The sequence below is a fragment of the Lacerta agilis genome, chromosome 14 (assembly GCF_009819535.1).
Source record: "Lacerta agilis isolate rLacAgi1 chromosome 14, rLacAgi1.pri, whole genome shotgun sequence".
NCBI lineage: Eukaryota > Metazoa > Chordata > Lepidosauria > Squamata > Lacertidae > Lacerta > Lacerta agilis.
The window spans coordinates 3493068-3507581 of record NC_046325.1 but is presented as its reverse complement, the minus strand read 5'-3'; the positions used below and the strand labels follow the sequence as shown (position 1 = coordinate 3507581).

The 14514-nt window shown below is 49.5% G+C and overlaps 1 protein-coding gene across 1 annotated transcript in view; it reads right to left on the bottom strand.

The window, feature by feature from the left end:
- Nucleotides 1-2668: 2668 nt before the first annotated feature.
- Nucleotides 2669-14514, bottom strand: part of ACAP1 (ArfGAP with coiled-coil, ankyrin repeat and PH domains 1) — a 38164-nt gene continuing 26318 nt past the window's right edge. The window contains 10 exon segments of the mRNA XM_033170647.1: nucleotides 2669-2919; nucleotides 5399-5448; nucleotides 6078-6188; nucleotides 6540-6649; nucleotides 7011-7213; nucleotides 8755-8787; nucleotides 10582-10748; nucleotides 11764-11858; nucleotides 12930-12999; nucleotides 13895-14103. Of these exon segments, the coding sequence (XP_033026538.1) occupies nucleotides 2813-2919; nucleotides 5399-5448; nucleotides 6078-6188; nucleotides 6540-6649; nucleotides 7011-7213; nucleotides 8755-8787; nucleotides 10582-10748; nucleotides 11764-11858; nucleotides 12930-12999; nucleotides 13895-14103 (1155 nt within the window). The 3' untranslated portion in view covers nucleotides 2669-2812.

Below are 14514 nucleotides of genomic sequence, written 5' to 3'. Positions count from 1 at the left end.
CCCTGAAATTATGGGATGGGGCTGGAGGGGGGTGTCATGAGTCAGGCGCCAACGGGAGCTCTCCTCTCCATCACATCTGAGGTCTCTGCTGGTTTCCTGATCCTGCCCCCACCCCCTCTTCCTTATCCAAGTTATTTTACCTGTGAAAGGTGGGAGAGGATGCTGCTGTGGGAAGGATGCTGCGACAACGGCCAGCCCCAGAGGTCTCCTGAGCCGTGAGAAGGTTCCCCCTCTTTTCCCCGTGGAGAAGCTGGGACGGCCGCCTTTAAAAGGTGCCAGCCACGGATGGGCATGACTCTGGCTGGAGGCGAAGCGAAGGCGGATCCTGTTCCCGCCCCCCAAGGGAGTTTGTTGCTACCTTGCGCTTGCCAAACAAAGATACTCCTAAGCATTTCTCAGCTGCCCAAGAGGCAGGCTTCTCTCTCTCCTTGCAATCCCCATGTCCTGCGGGGAGGCTACACCTGTTGGGCGCCTGCCTGTTGCTTCCCCGGAAAAGGCAAAAAACCTTTCTGTTCTTTTCTTATAAAATTAGAATATCGTGGAAAAGTCCATTTATGTAAGCAATTGTTTTCATTAGCTACTGGAGTTTAATATATGAGATAGACTCATGACATGCAAAGCGAGATATGTCAAGCCTTTGCTTGTTATAATTGTGATGATTATGGCGCACAGCTGATGAAAACCCCAAAGCTGAGATTGTGAATTTGGGGTTCTCATCAGCTGTACGCCATAATCACCACAATTATAACAAATAAAGGCTTGACATACCTTGCTTTGCATGTCATGAGTCTATCACATATATTTGCTTCACCTTTTAAGTTGAATTACTGAAAGAAATGGACCTTTCCACGATATTCTAATTTTTCGAGTTTCACCTGTACCTTTCAGGTTTATACACTTCATTAATTTTGCAATCATTTTAACCTTTCAAAACTTGACCTCCACCCCCCTCTTTCAGGGCCTCCATAAATTAATTTTTAATACCTTCTGCGTATCCAGATTCAATTAATTTGCTCCTTTATTCGTCTACTTTAAATATATACTCTCCTTAAACTGCAGGGTGTTACAATAATCCTGTCAATGTTCTTATCTGTTTACAATTTATCTGTAAATATTCAATAAGCCACTTCCATTCTGTTATATATGAAAAAGTTTATCTTGATTTCTTATTCTTCCAAAACAAAACAAAAAATAAAAAAAAATCCTTCCAGTAGCACCTTAGAGACCAACTAAGTTTGTTCTTGGAATGAGCTTTCGTGTGCATGCACACTTCTTCAGATACATCTTATTCTTCCAGTAAGTTTCGCCATTTCTGCATATTCCATAAGTTTTTGTATCCATTCTTCCTTTGCTGGGACTTCTGCTCCATTCCACTTTGGGGTGAGTAACATTCTTGGGTGCCTACCTGTTGCCTGTTCTGAATTGCAGGGATGCCAAAGGCCTGAGATTGGAAACTTACCCATATTTTTCGCTCCATAATCCCCGCAATGACGGGGTGAGCTCCCGTTGCTCTGTCCCTGCTCCTGCCAACCTAGCAGTTCGAAAGCACGTCAAAGTGCAAGTAGATAAATAGGTACCGCTCCGGCGGGAAGGTAAATGGCGTTTCCGTGCGCTGCTCTGGTTCGCCAGAAGTGGCTTAGTCATGCCGGCCACATGACCCGGAAGCTGTACACCGGCTCCCTCTGCCAGTAACGTGAGATGAGCGCCGCAACCCCAGAGTCGGACGCGACTGGACCTAAGTGTCAGTGGTCCCTTTACCTTAAGGTGCTACTGGAAGGAATTTTTACATTTTTATTTTGTTTCAATCTATTTTTAGTTTGTCGTTATTTTAACTTTTCGCAAGTTTGACGTTTTTGCTGTTCCCAAAACCATCAGCAAGGAAAATGTCATTATTTGTTTTGCAAATCACTTTGAGGCTTCCCCCCTTCCCAACACTCAAGCGGTGTATAGATTTTATGAAATAAACAAACCCCAGTCCTTTGAAAAACAAACAAGAACACACATACACACAAATATGTAAGAGGCAGAAAATTAAAACACAGAAAAGACCACACTGGTTGCCTTTAGCTTGGTCATTTGGGGGTGGTTTGGCACAGAGATGCCAGTTTATTTAAAATGTCCATACCGCAATTTAAATTAAAGGAAAAAGGAAGTTCCATGTACGTTGAGCTAATTACGAATGAAATAAACAGGGGCAAACCGTGAGGCAGGTTCGCTCTATCTGCAAAATTAGATTTCAACCTCAGGGGGAAAAAACGCCGGTTCCAACCACCTGAGAATTTCAACACACACAGAGATGAAACACACCATTTCCCAAATTCCAGGGAGCTCTTCCTACGCAGCCTTTCCTCGAACCCAAATCCCTTCCCTCCCTCAAGGAGTATCTCCCTCTTCAAGGCACAGGGAAGAAAATAAAACTACTGCAATCTGGTTTTCAAGAGGTGGGAGGGAGGGAAAACAATCTGTAATTTTATCTCTGTGTCCATCAAGGGCCAAGCAACGTGGTACAGCTTTTTACGTCCTCGTCCGTCAGCAATAAATAAAAGACAGGAGTTGTGGAGGGCAAAGAAAACTGGGGAAATCGGTTCTCCGTTCCCCGCGATCTTCCACGAAAAGCCTTTCTTTTTGCCCAACTCCACAGAGTCACCGAAAACACCTTGAGGCTGAAAGGAGAGTCAGGCTCCTACTGGACGGTCCTCCGTTTCCGACTCGAGTGTCACACCAGGAATCTGCACGTGACGTAAGCCCTCTTGTTCCCGTCTCCCTCCTCCTTCGGCGGTTGGGGGGGGCAACGTCGCCGCCCCCGCCAGGCTCACATCGTCGTCAGCTTCAGATCGTAGCTCCGCCGGGTCAGCTTCTCCGGATCGTTGGACGCCATGAGGGAGAAGTCCTGGAAGATGTCGAGGTACGTTTCGTCTCCTGGAAGAGCGGGAAGAATCAGGGGGGAATAATAATAATAATAATAATAATAATAATAATAATAATAATATATTAATTATGCCCCGTCCATCTGGCTTCCCCACCCACTCTGGGCGGTTTCCCACAAAAGATTTAAAATACATTAAAACATCAGTCATTAAAAACTTCCCTAAGCAGGGCTGCCTTCAGATGTCTTCCTAAAGTCAGAGAGTTGTTTATTTCCTTGACAACTGATGGGAGGGCGCCACCACCGAGAAGGCCCTCTGCTTGGTTCCCTGCAACCTCACTTCTCGCAGGGAAGGAACCGCCAGAAGGCCCTCAGAGCTGGACCTCAGAGTCCGGGCAGAACGATGGGGGTGGAGACGCTCCTTCAGGTATACTGGGCCTTTGAGGCCAACACTTTGAATTGTGCTCAGAAGCGTCCTGGGAGCCAATGTAGGTCTTTCAAGACCAGTTTTATGTGGTCTTGGCGGCCGCTCCCAGTCCCCAGTCTAGCTGCTGCATTCTGGATTAGTTGCAGTTTCCGGGTCACCTTCAAAGGTAGCCCCACGTACAGCACATGGCAGCAGTCCAAGCGGGAGATAACCAGAGCATGTGCCACTCTGGCAAAACAGTCTGTAGGCAGGGAGGGTCTCATCCTGCGTACCAGATGGAGCTGGTAGACAGCTGCCCTGGACACAGAATTGACCTGCGCCTCCATGGACAGCGGTGAGTCCAAAATGACTCCCAGGCTGCGCACCTGGTCCTTCAGGGGCACAGTTGCCCCATTCAGGACCAGGGAGGGAGACCCCAAAGCTCACCTAGTCCAACCCCCTCCAATGCAAGAACCACAGCTAAGAGTCTGCAATGGCCCTGGGCAGGGAGCATCGGAAATCTGTTTGCGTCCTGGAAGGAAGACCCCAGATCGCCACCTCAGCCTGCCCTGAACCGCACCAGCCACTCTCTGACATCGAAGCAGGATTTGCACCCGCACTCCCTGCATCTACAGGTGAAACTCAAAAAATTAGAATATCGTGGAAAAGTCCATTTATGTCAGCAATTGTTTTCATTAGCTACTGGAGTTTAATATATGAGATAGACTCATGACGTGCAAAGCGAGATATGTCAGGCATTTGCTTGTTATAATTGTGATGATTATGGCATCCAGCTGATGAAAACCCCAAAGATGAGATTGTGAATTTGGGGTTCTCATCAGCTGTACGCCATAATCATCACAATTATAACAAAGGCTTGACATATCTCGCTTTGCATGTCACGAGTCTATCTCATATATTAGTTTCACCTTTTAAGTTGAATTACTGAAAGAAATGAACCTCCCCACGATATTCTAATTCTTCGAGTTTCACCTGTAACTGGTCATGTTGGGGGAACGTCTGCCAAGGAGCTAATGGATACCAAATGAAGGCGAATGGTGGCAGATTCGGGACAGATAACAGAAAGCGCTTCTTCACGCTTAGTTAAAACTGTGGAACCCCCTCCCACAGGATGCAGAGAATTTGCTGGACAAAATGTCCAGAGCTGGGTCTCCTCAATGTTTTCACAAGAGACAATATTAACTTGCAGCTTAAACCTTCAATTAAGTTCTCTCCTATTTATCAGCCAGGCTCATAATAATAGTGAGATATTGGAAGCACTGAGGGGTGTGAGAGACAGAGAGAGAAAGAGAGAAAGAGAGAAAGAGAGAAAGAGAGAAAGAGAGAGAGAGAGAGAGAGAGAGAGAGTTCTCTGACAAATCGGTACAGCAAAATCTGGCCAAACTGTACTTGTCGAAAAATAGAATGATAAAAGAAAATTGGCTCAAGTCTTGAAGGACAAAGGCTCCTTGGCACAAGTTGGCTAAAAAAATTAAAACAGGGGACTCCCCCCAACATTATAAAGCCTTTTGATTAACTTTCTATAAAAAATAGTAGCCTGGGATAAAAACTTATTATCATACAGAATCGTCAAGTTGGAAGGGACCACGAGGCTCATCTAGTCTGACCCCCTGCAATGCAGGAATATTTTTGCCCTCCTTGGGCCTCGAACCCATGACCCTGAGATTCAGAGCCACATGCTCAGCCGACTGAGCTATCTCAGTTATTTGGTTGTTAATTTTGCACCTGTTGCCTAAACACCAGCTTCTGGGTTAGGGTCGGCCGTTCTGCTACTTATCTGTAACATCAATTTTTTAGCAGTTGTTATGTCCGGGTGTGTAAACACCAAACACCCATCGCTTGTCTGTCCAGCTGTTAGCCATCATTGCCAGATTGTTCCCATTTTACAGATGGAGCAAATGAGGACTGAGAGTGCATGGGAAACTTATTCTGGAAGATTTCCGAGGAGATAGAGCGAATTCTGATGTTCTGATGTGGAATTGTGCTTCCCCCCCCCCACAGGTAAGGGGAAGTGTGGGGTTGAAGACCCCCCTCCATCTTTCCACCTTCACATTACAAGCCTCCATCGCCTCTTACATCCAGCGCCCAAACGGGGTGAGACTCACCTGATTGGCCGAGGGCAAGCTCAGATTCACGCATCTTGGCCAATCGCAATCTTTGAAAGAGGGAAGGGGGGGGCGAAAAAGAGTCATGTGACACAACAGAAAAAAATGAATTTCAGCCCTTTCTCACCTCCCCCCCATCCTACCCCAATCCTCTACCAGTCACAGACCCAATTGTTCCATTTGATTATATATTTCGTAAAATTTATACATACCGCTTGATTGTAAAAAAAAACACCCCCCAAAAAAATCTCAAAGCAGTTTACAAAAAGAATAAAATTATCAGTAAAAGCAATTTAGGAACAGCTATTTAAAAGGTTGAAAGAACAATCGACAAGGAGTTGAAACCAGATATGGGCTGGATCTACACAGGTGTAAAAAAACACTGTGGAAAAAAACGTTGTAAAAGCTCACAATGGAAATGATAACTGACTTGCAATTTCAGCTCGACAGCGCCACCTGGTGCCACAGTGTTATAACACATTTATAGACCAAAAGGCCTGAGGAGAGGCCAAGATTCAAGATGGCCGACGTCCCGCCAACTTCCTCCCAGAATCCCTCTCTTCCCTTTCAACCTCTGAAGAGCTGCAGAATTCACACCCAAGAGCTCACGGGGGGGGGGGGTGTTATTTGGCACCCAAGGGAGACGGTGTTAGGCGGGGGGGGGGAGAATCTCCCTTACAAGGTGACGATATCCGCGTTGGCTGAATCTATGGCGATGCTGAGGGGGTCCTTCCCTTCCCCATCGACGGCATTCATGTTGGCCCCGCGCTTGAGGAAGAGGCAGGCCAGCCTAGGAAAAGGAAGACACATATTCCATGTTCTCACAGGACAAGCATCTCTAACAGCCTCATACATAAATAGATAATGATCCGCTATCAGAAAAAATCCTTTTACAATATTAAGGTTATTCGAACGAATTAATTCACACCAACCAGTTCACTGAAGCAACTGTCCATAAGGAATAGCTCAGTTGCCTGCGTTAGGGAAATTTCGAGGTTCTTCCACACCTTCCTTCCCCGCCATTCTGTTGCCATGCTGGAGTTGGCGCTGGCTGCAGCGAACTGCAACGTGACGACAGCCTTCCATTTCTATTTATATAGGAAGATACATATAGTATAGATACAGATATAGATATATCTACCCGGTGTGACCCAAGATGGTAGCGTGATGAAGGGGGCCTCTGCCTCTGCTGTCTGGCTGGTTGACGCTGGCTCCGTTTTGAAGCAGGAATTCGCAGGCCAGCAGGGAATTCTGGGTAGAGAGAGATAAAGAAGGTTAAGTGGGGGAACGAGGGAAGAGGGTTGGCGTTTGAAGAAGAAGAAGAGAAGAGTTTGGATTTGATATCCCGCTTTATCACTACCCGAAGGAGTCTCAAAGCGGCTCACAATCTCCTTTCCCTTCCTCCCCACAACAAACACTCTGTGAGGTGAGTGGGGCTGAGAGACTCCAGAGAAAGAAGTGGGACTAGCCCAAGGTCACCCAGCAGCTGCATGTGGAGGAGAGGAGACGCGAACCCGGTTCACCAGATTACGAGTCTACCACTCTTAACCACTACACCACAATGGCTCTCAGTTTGAGAGCGTCAAGGGTACCGGGCACCACACATACTCACCGCGGCGACGGCCTGCAGCAAAGGGGTCCGGCTCTCGTGGTTGGCGTTCACCCAGTTGACGTCGGCGCCGTGAGCCAGGGCGTCCGCCATGGTGGGCAGGCTTGGGGGCGCAGCGGCAGCTCGATAGAGCAAGGCTCCTGGGTGCAAGCTGGGCGTGTTGTCTGTAGGAGGTGTGGGGCTTGGAGAGGCCCCTTCCCTTGCCCCTAAAAAGGAGGCGAAATTTACAACAGCACTTTGAAGCATACAAACTAAAATGGCCTCTCTACTTCCCTTTGCATCTGCGTAGGCCTGTCGGAAAAAGGATGTTTTTAGCAGGCGCTGAAAGGAGTCAAGCGAAGGCACCTGCTTGTTCTCAAGCGGCAGGGAGTCCCAAAGTGTCGGTGGCGCCAGTTCCGCCGCTCAAACCAGCCAAGTGGACCAAAGCAGCAGGGTAAGGAGATCTCATAGGTAAACTGGTCCCCAGGTTTTTAATGGCTTTGTATACTGATAATAGTGGGATGCAGGTGGCACTTGTGGTCTAAACCACTGAGCCTCTTGGGCTTGCTGATCAGAAGGTCGGAGGTTCGAATCCCCGCGACGGGGTGAGCTCCCGTTGCTCGGTCCCTGCTCCTGCCCACCTAGCAGTTCGAAAGCACGTCAAAGTGCAAGTAGATAAATAGGTACTGCTCCGGCGGGAAGGTAAATGGTGTTTCTGTGCACTGCTCTGGTTCGCCAGAAGCGGCTTAGTCATGCTGGCCACGTGACCCGGAAGCTGTACGCCGGCTCCCTCGGCCAGTAAAGCGAGATCTAACTGGATCTAATGGTCAGGGGTCCCTTTACCTTTATACTAATAATAACGCCTTGGACTCAGCCCAGATTGGCAAACAGTGCAGACACCTGACTGCCGACAAGAGCAAGGCTCCTCTGCTCAGAGACCTAACATTTTTGTTTAGGCAAGCCTACCCAGTCACTTAGGAACCCGCTGCGAGTTCTAATCTGTTCCTATTCCGTTGTCGTTTTCACTTTTCATTGTTGCTCGTTGCTCTTATTGATTATTTTATTGCTTTTGTAATCTGCTTTGATCGCCAAAGAATGGACGCTTTTGAATTATGGTGCTGGAGGAGACTCTTGAGAGTCCCATGGACTGCAAGAAGATCAAACCTATCCATTCTTAAGGAAATCAGCCCTGAGTGCTCACTGGAAGGACAGATCCTGAAGCTGAGGCTCCAAGACTTTGGCCACCTCATGAGAAGAGAAGACTCCCTGGAAAAGACCCTGATGTTGGGAAAGATGGAGGGCGCACGGAGAAGGGGACAGAGGATGAGATGGTTGGACAGTGTTCTCGAAGCAACTGGCATGAGTTTGGCCAAACTGCGGGAGGCAGTGGAGGATAGGGGTGCCTGGCGTGCTCTGGTCCATGGGGTCACCAAGAGTCGGACACGACTGAATGACTGAACAACAACAATCTGCTTTGAGCTTTGTTTTTTTTCTACAACGAAGCTGCGAATCCTGCAACGCTGGGGGTTGGACTATACGACTCTTGGGGTCCCCCTTCCGACTCTGCAATTCAGTGATTCTATAAGCGGTGTGTGAATTTTAGGAGATAAATGCGTCCTTGCATTCTGGGCTTAGGACTGAACAGCACCTGGGAAGATGGGGGGGGGGGGCTCTCATCTTCCATGTGCGTCCCCACCCTTCCTAAACTGAGCTCAAAAACGAACCTCCAACACCTTTCAAAGTATACCTGGCTTTGAGGAATACATACCTGGGTTTGGGCTTCCTCGGATTGGACTACTTCCTGTAGGAGTAAAAAAAAGGGAAGTGGTAAGAAACGGTATATTCTTTCAGCGTTTGGGTAAAACCAATTGGTTTCCTTTTCGGCACTGCATTACGCAATGCCGACTTCACACCTAGGCTGCAAGGAGGCGGAGGAGATGAGGTAAAAGGTAAAAGGTAACCATAAAGAAGACTGATTGCCAAAGAATGGATGCTTTTGAATTATGGTGCTGGAGGAGACTCTTGAGAGTCCCATGGACTGCAAGAAGATCAAACCTATCCATTCTCAAGGAAATCAGCCCTGAGTGCTCACTGGAAGGACAGATCCTGAAGCTGAGGCTCCAGTACTTTGGCCACCTCATGAGAAGAGAAGACTCCCTGGAAAAGACCATGATGTTGGGAAAGATGGAGGGCACAAGGAGGAGGGGACGACAGAGGATGAGGTGGTTGGACAGTGTTCTCGAAGCTACTAACATGAGTTTGGCCAAACTGCAGGAAGCTCTGGTCCATGGGGTCACAAAGAGTCGGACACAACTGAACGACTGAACAACAACAACAAAAGGTAACAGACCCCTGGACAGTTAAGTCCAGTCAAAGGTGACTCTGGGGTTGCGGCGCTCATCTCGCTTTCAGGCCGAGGGAGCCGGCGTTCGTCCGCAGACAGCTTTCCGGGTCATGTGGCCGGCAGGACTAAACCGCTTCTGGGGCAACGGGACCCCGTGACGGAAACCAGAGTGCACGGAAACGCCGTTCACCTTCCCGCTGCAGCGGTATCTATTTATCTACTTGCACTCATATGCTTTCAAACTGCTAGGTTGGCAGGAGCTGGGACAGAGCAACGGGAGCTCACTCCGTCATGGGGATTCGAACCGCCGACCTTCCGATCCGCAAGCTCAAGAGGCTCAGTGGTTTAACCCACAGCGCCACCCGCGTCCCTACTTAAGGGTGTTGGATCAGGACCTGGGAGGGACCAGGGTTCAAATCCTAATTTGGCCACACGAAACTCACAGGGGGAGGGCAGCTTGGGGAGGCAGCCACTGCCGCTCTCAGCCTAACCAACCTCAATGGGTTGTTGTGGGAATGAAACAGGGTAGAGAACCGTGTACACCATGGGAAGGCAAACTAAGGCCCGGGGGACAGATCCGGCCCAATCACCTTCTCAATCTGGCCCGCGGACGGTCCATGAATCAGCGTGTTTTTACATGAGTAGAATGTGTCCTTTTATTTAAAATGCATCTCTGGGGCATAGGAATTCCTTCATATATCCGCCCTCAAAAATATATATATTCCGGCCCCCCACAAGGTCTGAGGGACAGTGGACCGGCCCCCTGCTGAAAAGGTTTGCTGACCCCTGGTGTATACCATCGCCCCCCCCTTGGAGAAAAAAGTGGGTAATTCAATGCAATAAACAAAATAATATATAATATATAATAATAATAATAATAATAATAATAATAATAATAATTTATTTATACCCCGCCCATCTGGCTGGGTTTCCTCAGCCACTCTGGGCAGCTCCCAACCAAATATTAAAAACACAATAATAAGTTTGCTCAGAGCAGGTCTATTAAAAACAACAGACCTGGCTTAAGGATACATTCGGACAGCACTTTTCCCTGATGATTCCTGATCATTTCCATGTTTTAGGAGACCTTTCGCATCGACATGAAAACCGCTTCTGGAAAACCATCAGGACCTGGCTCCTTACTTCCGTCTCTTAACCCCGCAAATCTCCCGAAAACCGACAGCTATCTTATATCCCCTGCGCTAAGGGCGGGGGTGGGGGGGTGGGGAGGAAGAGAGCCTCTCTCCCTACCTGCGCCCCCTCGGATCTGCCCCGGAGGTTTGGGTTTGGGGAACGGTTTGGGCTTCTCGAGCCCCCGGACATCTCCGCCTCGATGCAGCCGCGCCCCGGCCTTCGGGAACTGGGTGATGAACTTCTTTTCCACGTATTTGGCCCTGATCCAGGCCTCCTTCTCCAACCTTGGCACAGAGAAACGAAAGAAGATTTAATTTAATTTAATTTAATTTAATTTATATAATAATGACAGGTACCAAAGGTGAATTTTGCACATGTTCAGAGACTCCACAACGTTCCTGCACAGAATAGACAAGCAAAGGGGGAGGAGCCAAAGTTTCCTGGTGCATGCTGGGAGTGGCTCTTTTATCTCTGCCCCCCCCCCCATTTAGAGAGTGAGGGGTGGTGCAAATCAATTGTACCTCTGGCACAGTCCTATGCAACAGCACCATCCACTGGGCGACCAATTGGAGGTGCTTTCTGGCCACCATGCTATCAGCCAACCAAGTTGCAGGTACCTGTACACTCCTCCTCCCTCCCCATCCCTCTTTCCTTTTGTGCCGTGTCTACCGGAATGCGTCAGCCCCTGGGACAGGGACCGCCTTATCTTTTAAAACACAGGGAGCGCTTTGAAATTTTCAGGTGCATTATAAAGTACTGAATAAAAAGGTAGGGAATCAAATGTGTAGACAAATCTCTCTCCTTCTGTGCCTGAGCCTTCCTCAGAGGGAAGGTGGGATAGAAATGTAGATAATAATAATTCTTTTTTTTAGGGTGTTTGTAGCAGGCGGGGTGGCGCTGTGGGTTAAACCACAGAGCCTAGGGCTTGCCGATCAGAAGGTCGGCGGTTCGAATCCCCACGACAGGGTGAGCTCCGGTTGCTCGGTCCCTGCTCCTGTCAACCTAGCAGTTCGAAAGCACGAAGTGCAAGTAGATAAATAGGTACCGCTCCGGCGGGAAGGTAAACGCCGTTTCCGTGCGCTGCTCTGGTTCGCCAGAAGCGGCTTAGTCATGCTGGCCACATGACCCGGAAGCTGTACGCCGGCTCCCTCGGCCAGTAAAGCGGATGAGCGCTGCAACCCCAGAGTCATCCGCGACTGGACCTAATGGTCAGGGGTCCCTTTACCTTTACCTGGCGGGGGCTGGGGGGAGGGAAGGAGGAGGAGATGTGGGGTGCTTCAAGGAAGGGGACATCCTCACCGCGAACAGCCCGGCTGGGGGCGCTTCATGTTCATCTCTTCCACCCGCGCCTCGTAAATCTGGTTGATGACTCGGTTCCCCAGTTCGCACATCAGCTGCAGGGGGGGGAGGGAGAGGAGAGGCTCTCAGAAGCTGCACCTTAGCGCCCCCCCCCCCGGGGCACGACAACCCCCTGACCCATCTCCGTTAGGCACCGAGCGGTGAACTTTCAGCCTTCCGGCTTTTGCGAGGCTACAACTCCCATCATTCACTGGCGGAGGAAGGGGAGGTGCGGTGGGGGGCGGTCCACCCCGTGTGCCATCAATGAGGGGGGGGGTGACAAAATGCAACTCGTACCCTGAGCCGCCGGGAGAAGGCAGGGAGCTTTGCCAGCGGCCTCCCCCCCCTTCTCCCTTCCTTTTGTCGGCTGGGGGTAGGCTTAGGAGTCACGGGGGAGGGGGCGGCGAGCTTTTGCCCCCTGCGCTCCTGCGCTGCAGGAGAAGAGGAGGGCATGGCTTTCTTTGATGGGGGGTGGAGGGAGGGAAGAGGAATTTCTTTTTTTTTTTTTTAACAGAAACTTTATTGGTTTTCCACATTAAACAGAAGAAATACAACTAAAAACAACATATAATGACAATCATTCAAAAAGAAAAAAACAAATACACCAACAACATCAATAACATAAAAAGAAAAACAAATACAAACCTTACAAACCGGAACACACCAACCATTAATTATAATCTTGTTCCGAATCTTGTTTGGGGGACTTCCCCCGTTCTCTCTCCTACGTTCAGTTCTAATTTACTTTAGTAACTTTTCTAGTTATTCTATTCACCATCATTATTATTCTTTATCTTAACCTCACATCTCATTTAAATTCTAAATCAAAATGCCACCTCATATTACAAATCTTAATTTCTTATAACCTTTTCTTTTCTTAGTTCCATAAAACTGCTGCTCTTGTTGCTTCTAATTCATACCTTATAAAGTCTTAAACCAGTACTATATCATAAAAAACCTAAGTATTTCTTCACAATTCCAAATCCTTCAATGGGGGGGGGGGGGTTGACAAAATAAATTCTGCACCGGGCACCACCTGACCTTGTTACGCCACTGCCAACATTCCCAACCACTGGCGACCGATGGGGAGTTCAGAGCCCCCCCCCCAACTAGCCCCCCCCATTTACCTTGACTAGCTCAGGTTCCCAGGAGTCGAGCGTCAGCGAGCGGACCTTGGAGAAATGGACGCCAAGACTCCTAATTTGGAGACAGACAGGGAGGGAGAGATCAGGCAAAGGGCACTTCCTGCTCCATGCAGGGCACGGTTAAACTGTGGAACTCCCTGCCACAGGAGGCAGCGGTGGCCAACGACCCGGAGGGTTTTAAAAGAGGATGAGGCAAATCCATGAAGGGCTATCAAATGACATTAGCCACGGTGGCTGGGCTGAGAAATATTTCCCGAATCCCAGTTGCTGGAAGCCGCAGAGGTGGGAAAGGGCTCTTGGGTTCAGATCCTGCTTGCGGGTTTCCCATAATAGTCATTTGGTCGGCCACTGTGAGAGCAGATAAGCCTCTGGGCCTGATCCAGCAGGCTCTGCTTAAGTTCCTAGCCGAGGGGGAAACCTTCAAGATGGGGTGGGAGAAATGGCAGCCCCTCTCCTTGGATTGTACCCAAGCCCCACCCTCTCTTCCCTGGCTCCTCCCATCTATGTCAAGCACCTCCCCACATCATCACAAGCCCCGCCCACTTCCCCAGCCCTGGTGTGCAAGCCCCGCCCCTTCCCTTCACAGGCTCCTCCCGCACCCTCAGCCCCGCCGCTAGCTTACTAAGATAAGATTTCAAAACCCCACCCTTTTCTGCCTCTCTTCCCTGGCTCCTCCCATCTATGTCAAGCACCTCCCCACATTGTCACAAGCCCCACCCACTCCCCAGCCCTGGTGTGCAAGCCCTGGCTCCTCCCATCTATGTCAAGCACCTCCCCACATCGTCGCAAGCCCCACCCACTCCCCAGCCCTGGTGTGCAAGCCCCGCCCCTTCCCTTCACAGGCTCCTCCCACCTCCCTCAAGCCCCGCCTCTTAAGAGCAGGAAAGGGAGCAGCAGAGAAAACCAGGAACTGGAATCCGCGCCCTAAGCGGAGTTTGCCAGCTCACCTGTGGATTCCGGAGCACTCGATGCAAAGCGTGATGCCCAGGTTGATACTTGCCCACTCGGGCGCCGGCTCCCGGCAGTCGCAACACTGGGCGTTGCCCTCTAATCTCTGCACCTGGTCTATGACTTGCTTGTCCACCCCGGCCCGCAGCTTCCGGCTGGAGGGGGACTGCAGTTTTGCGGCAGAAAGGGACGCCGTCCGCTCCAGGGGCTGCAGAGGAGTGGGACAAAAAAGGCTCACATTTATTCCCCACCCCACCCGCTTTCCAGGTTCAGAAATTGGCACCAGGGCGTGAGAATCTCAATCCTCCTTTTGAAATGGCAGCCACCAGAAAACCAAGTTGCTAGTCCTCAATACAGGCTGGGAAGGCAATGACTGCGTAAGCCTCAGGGACTTCAGGGCACAAGAAAGTTTCGAAGGGATGGATTGGCAGGACGGTAAGCAGAGTTGTGCAACGAAAACAGGATTTTTAATATATATTTTTTAAAAATATCCTCAGTCCGGACCTCCCCAGAGTGCCACCTGCGACAATATTTTGGATATTTTAAAGGCGCAGCACCAGAGGCAGGTCAAGAAATTATGACCTTAGTGAAAAACAGCGACAAAAATAGAAATCTGCAA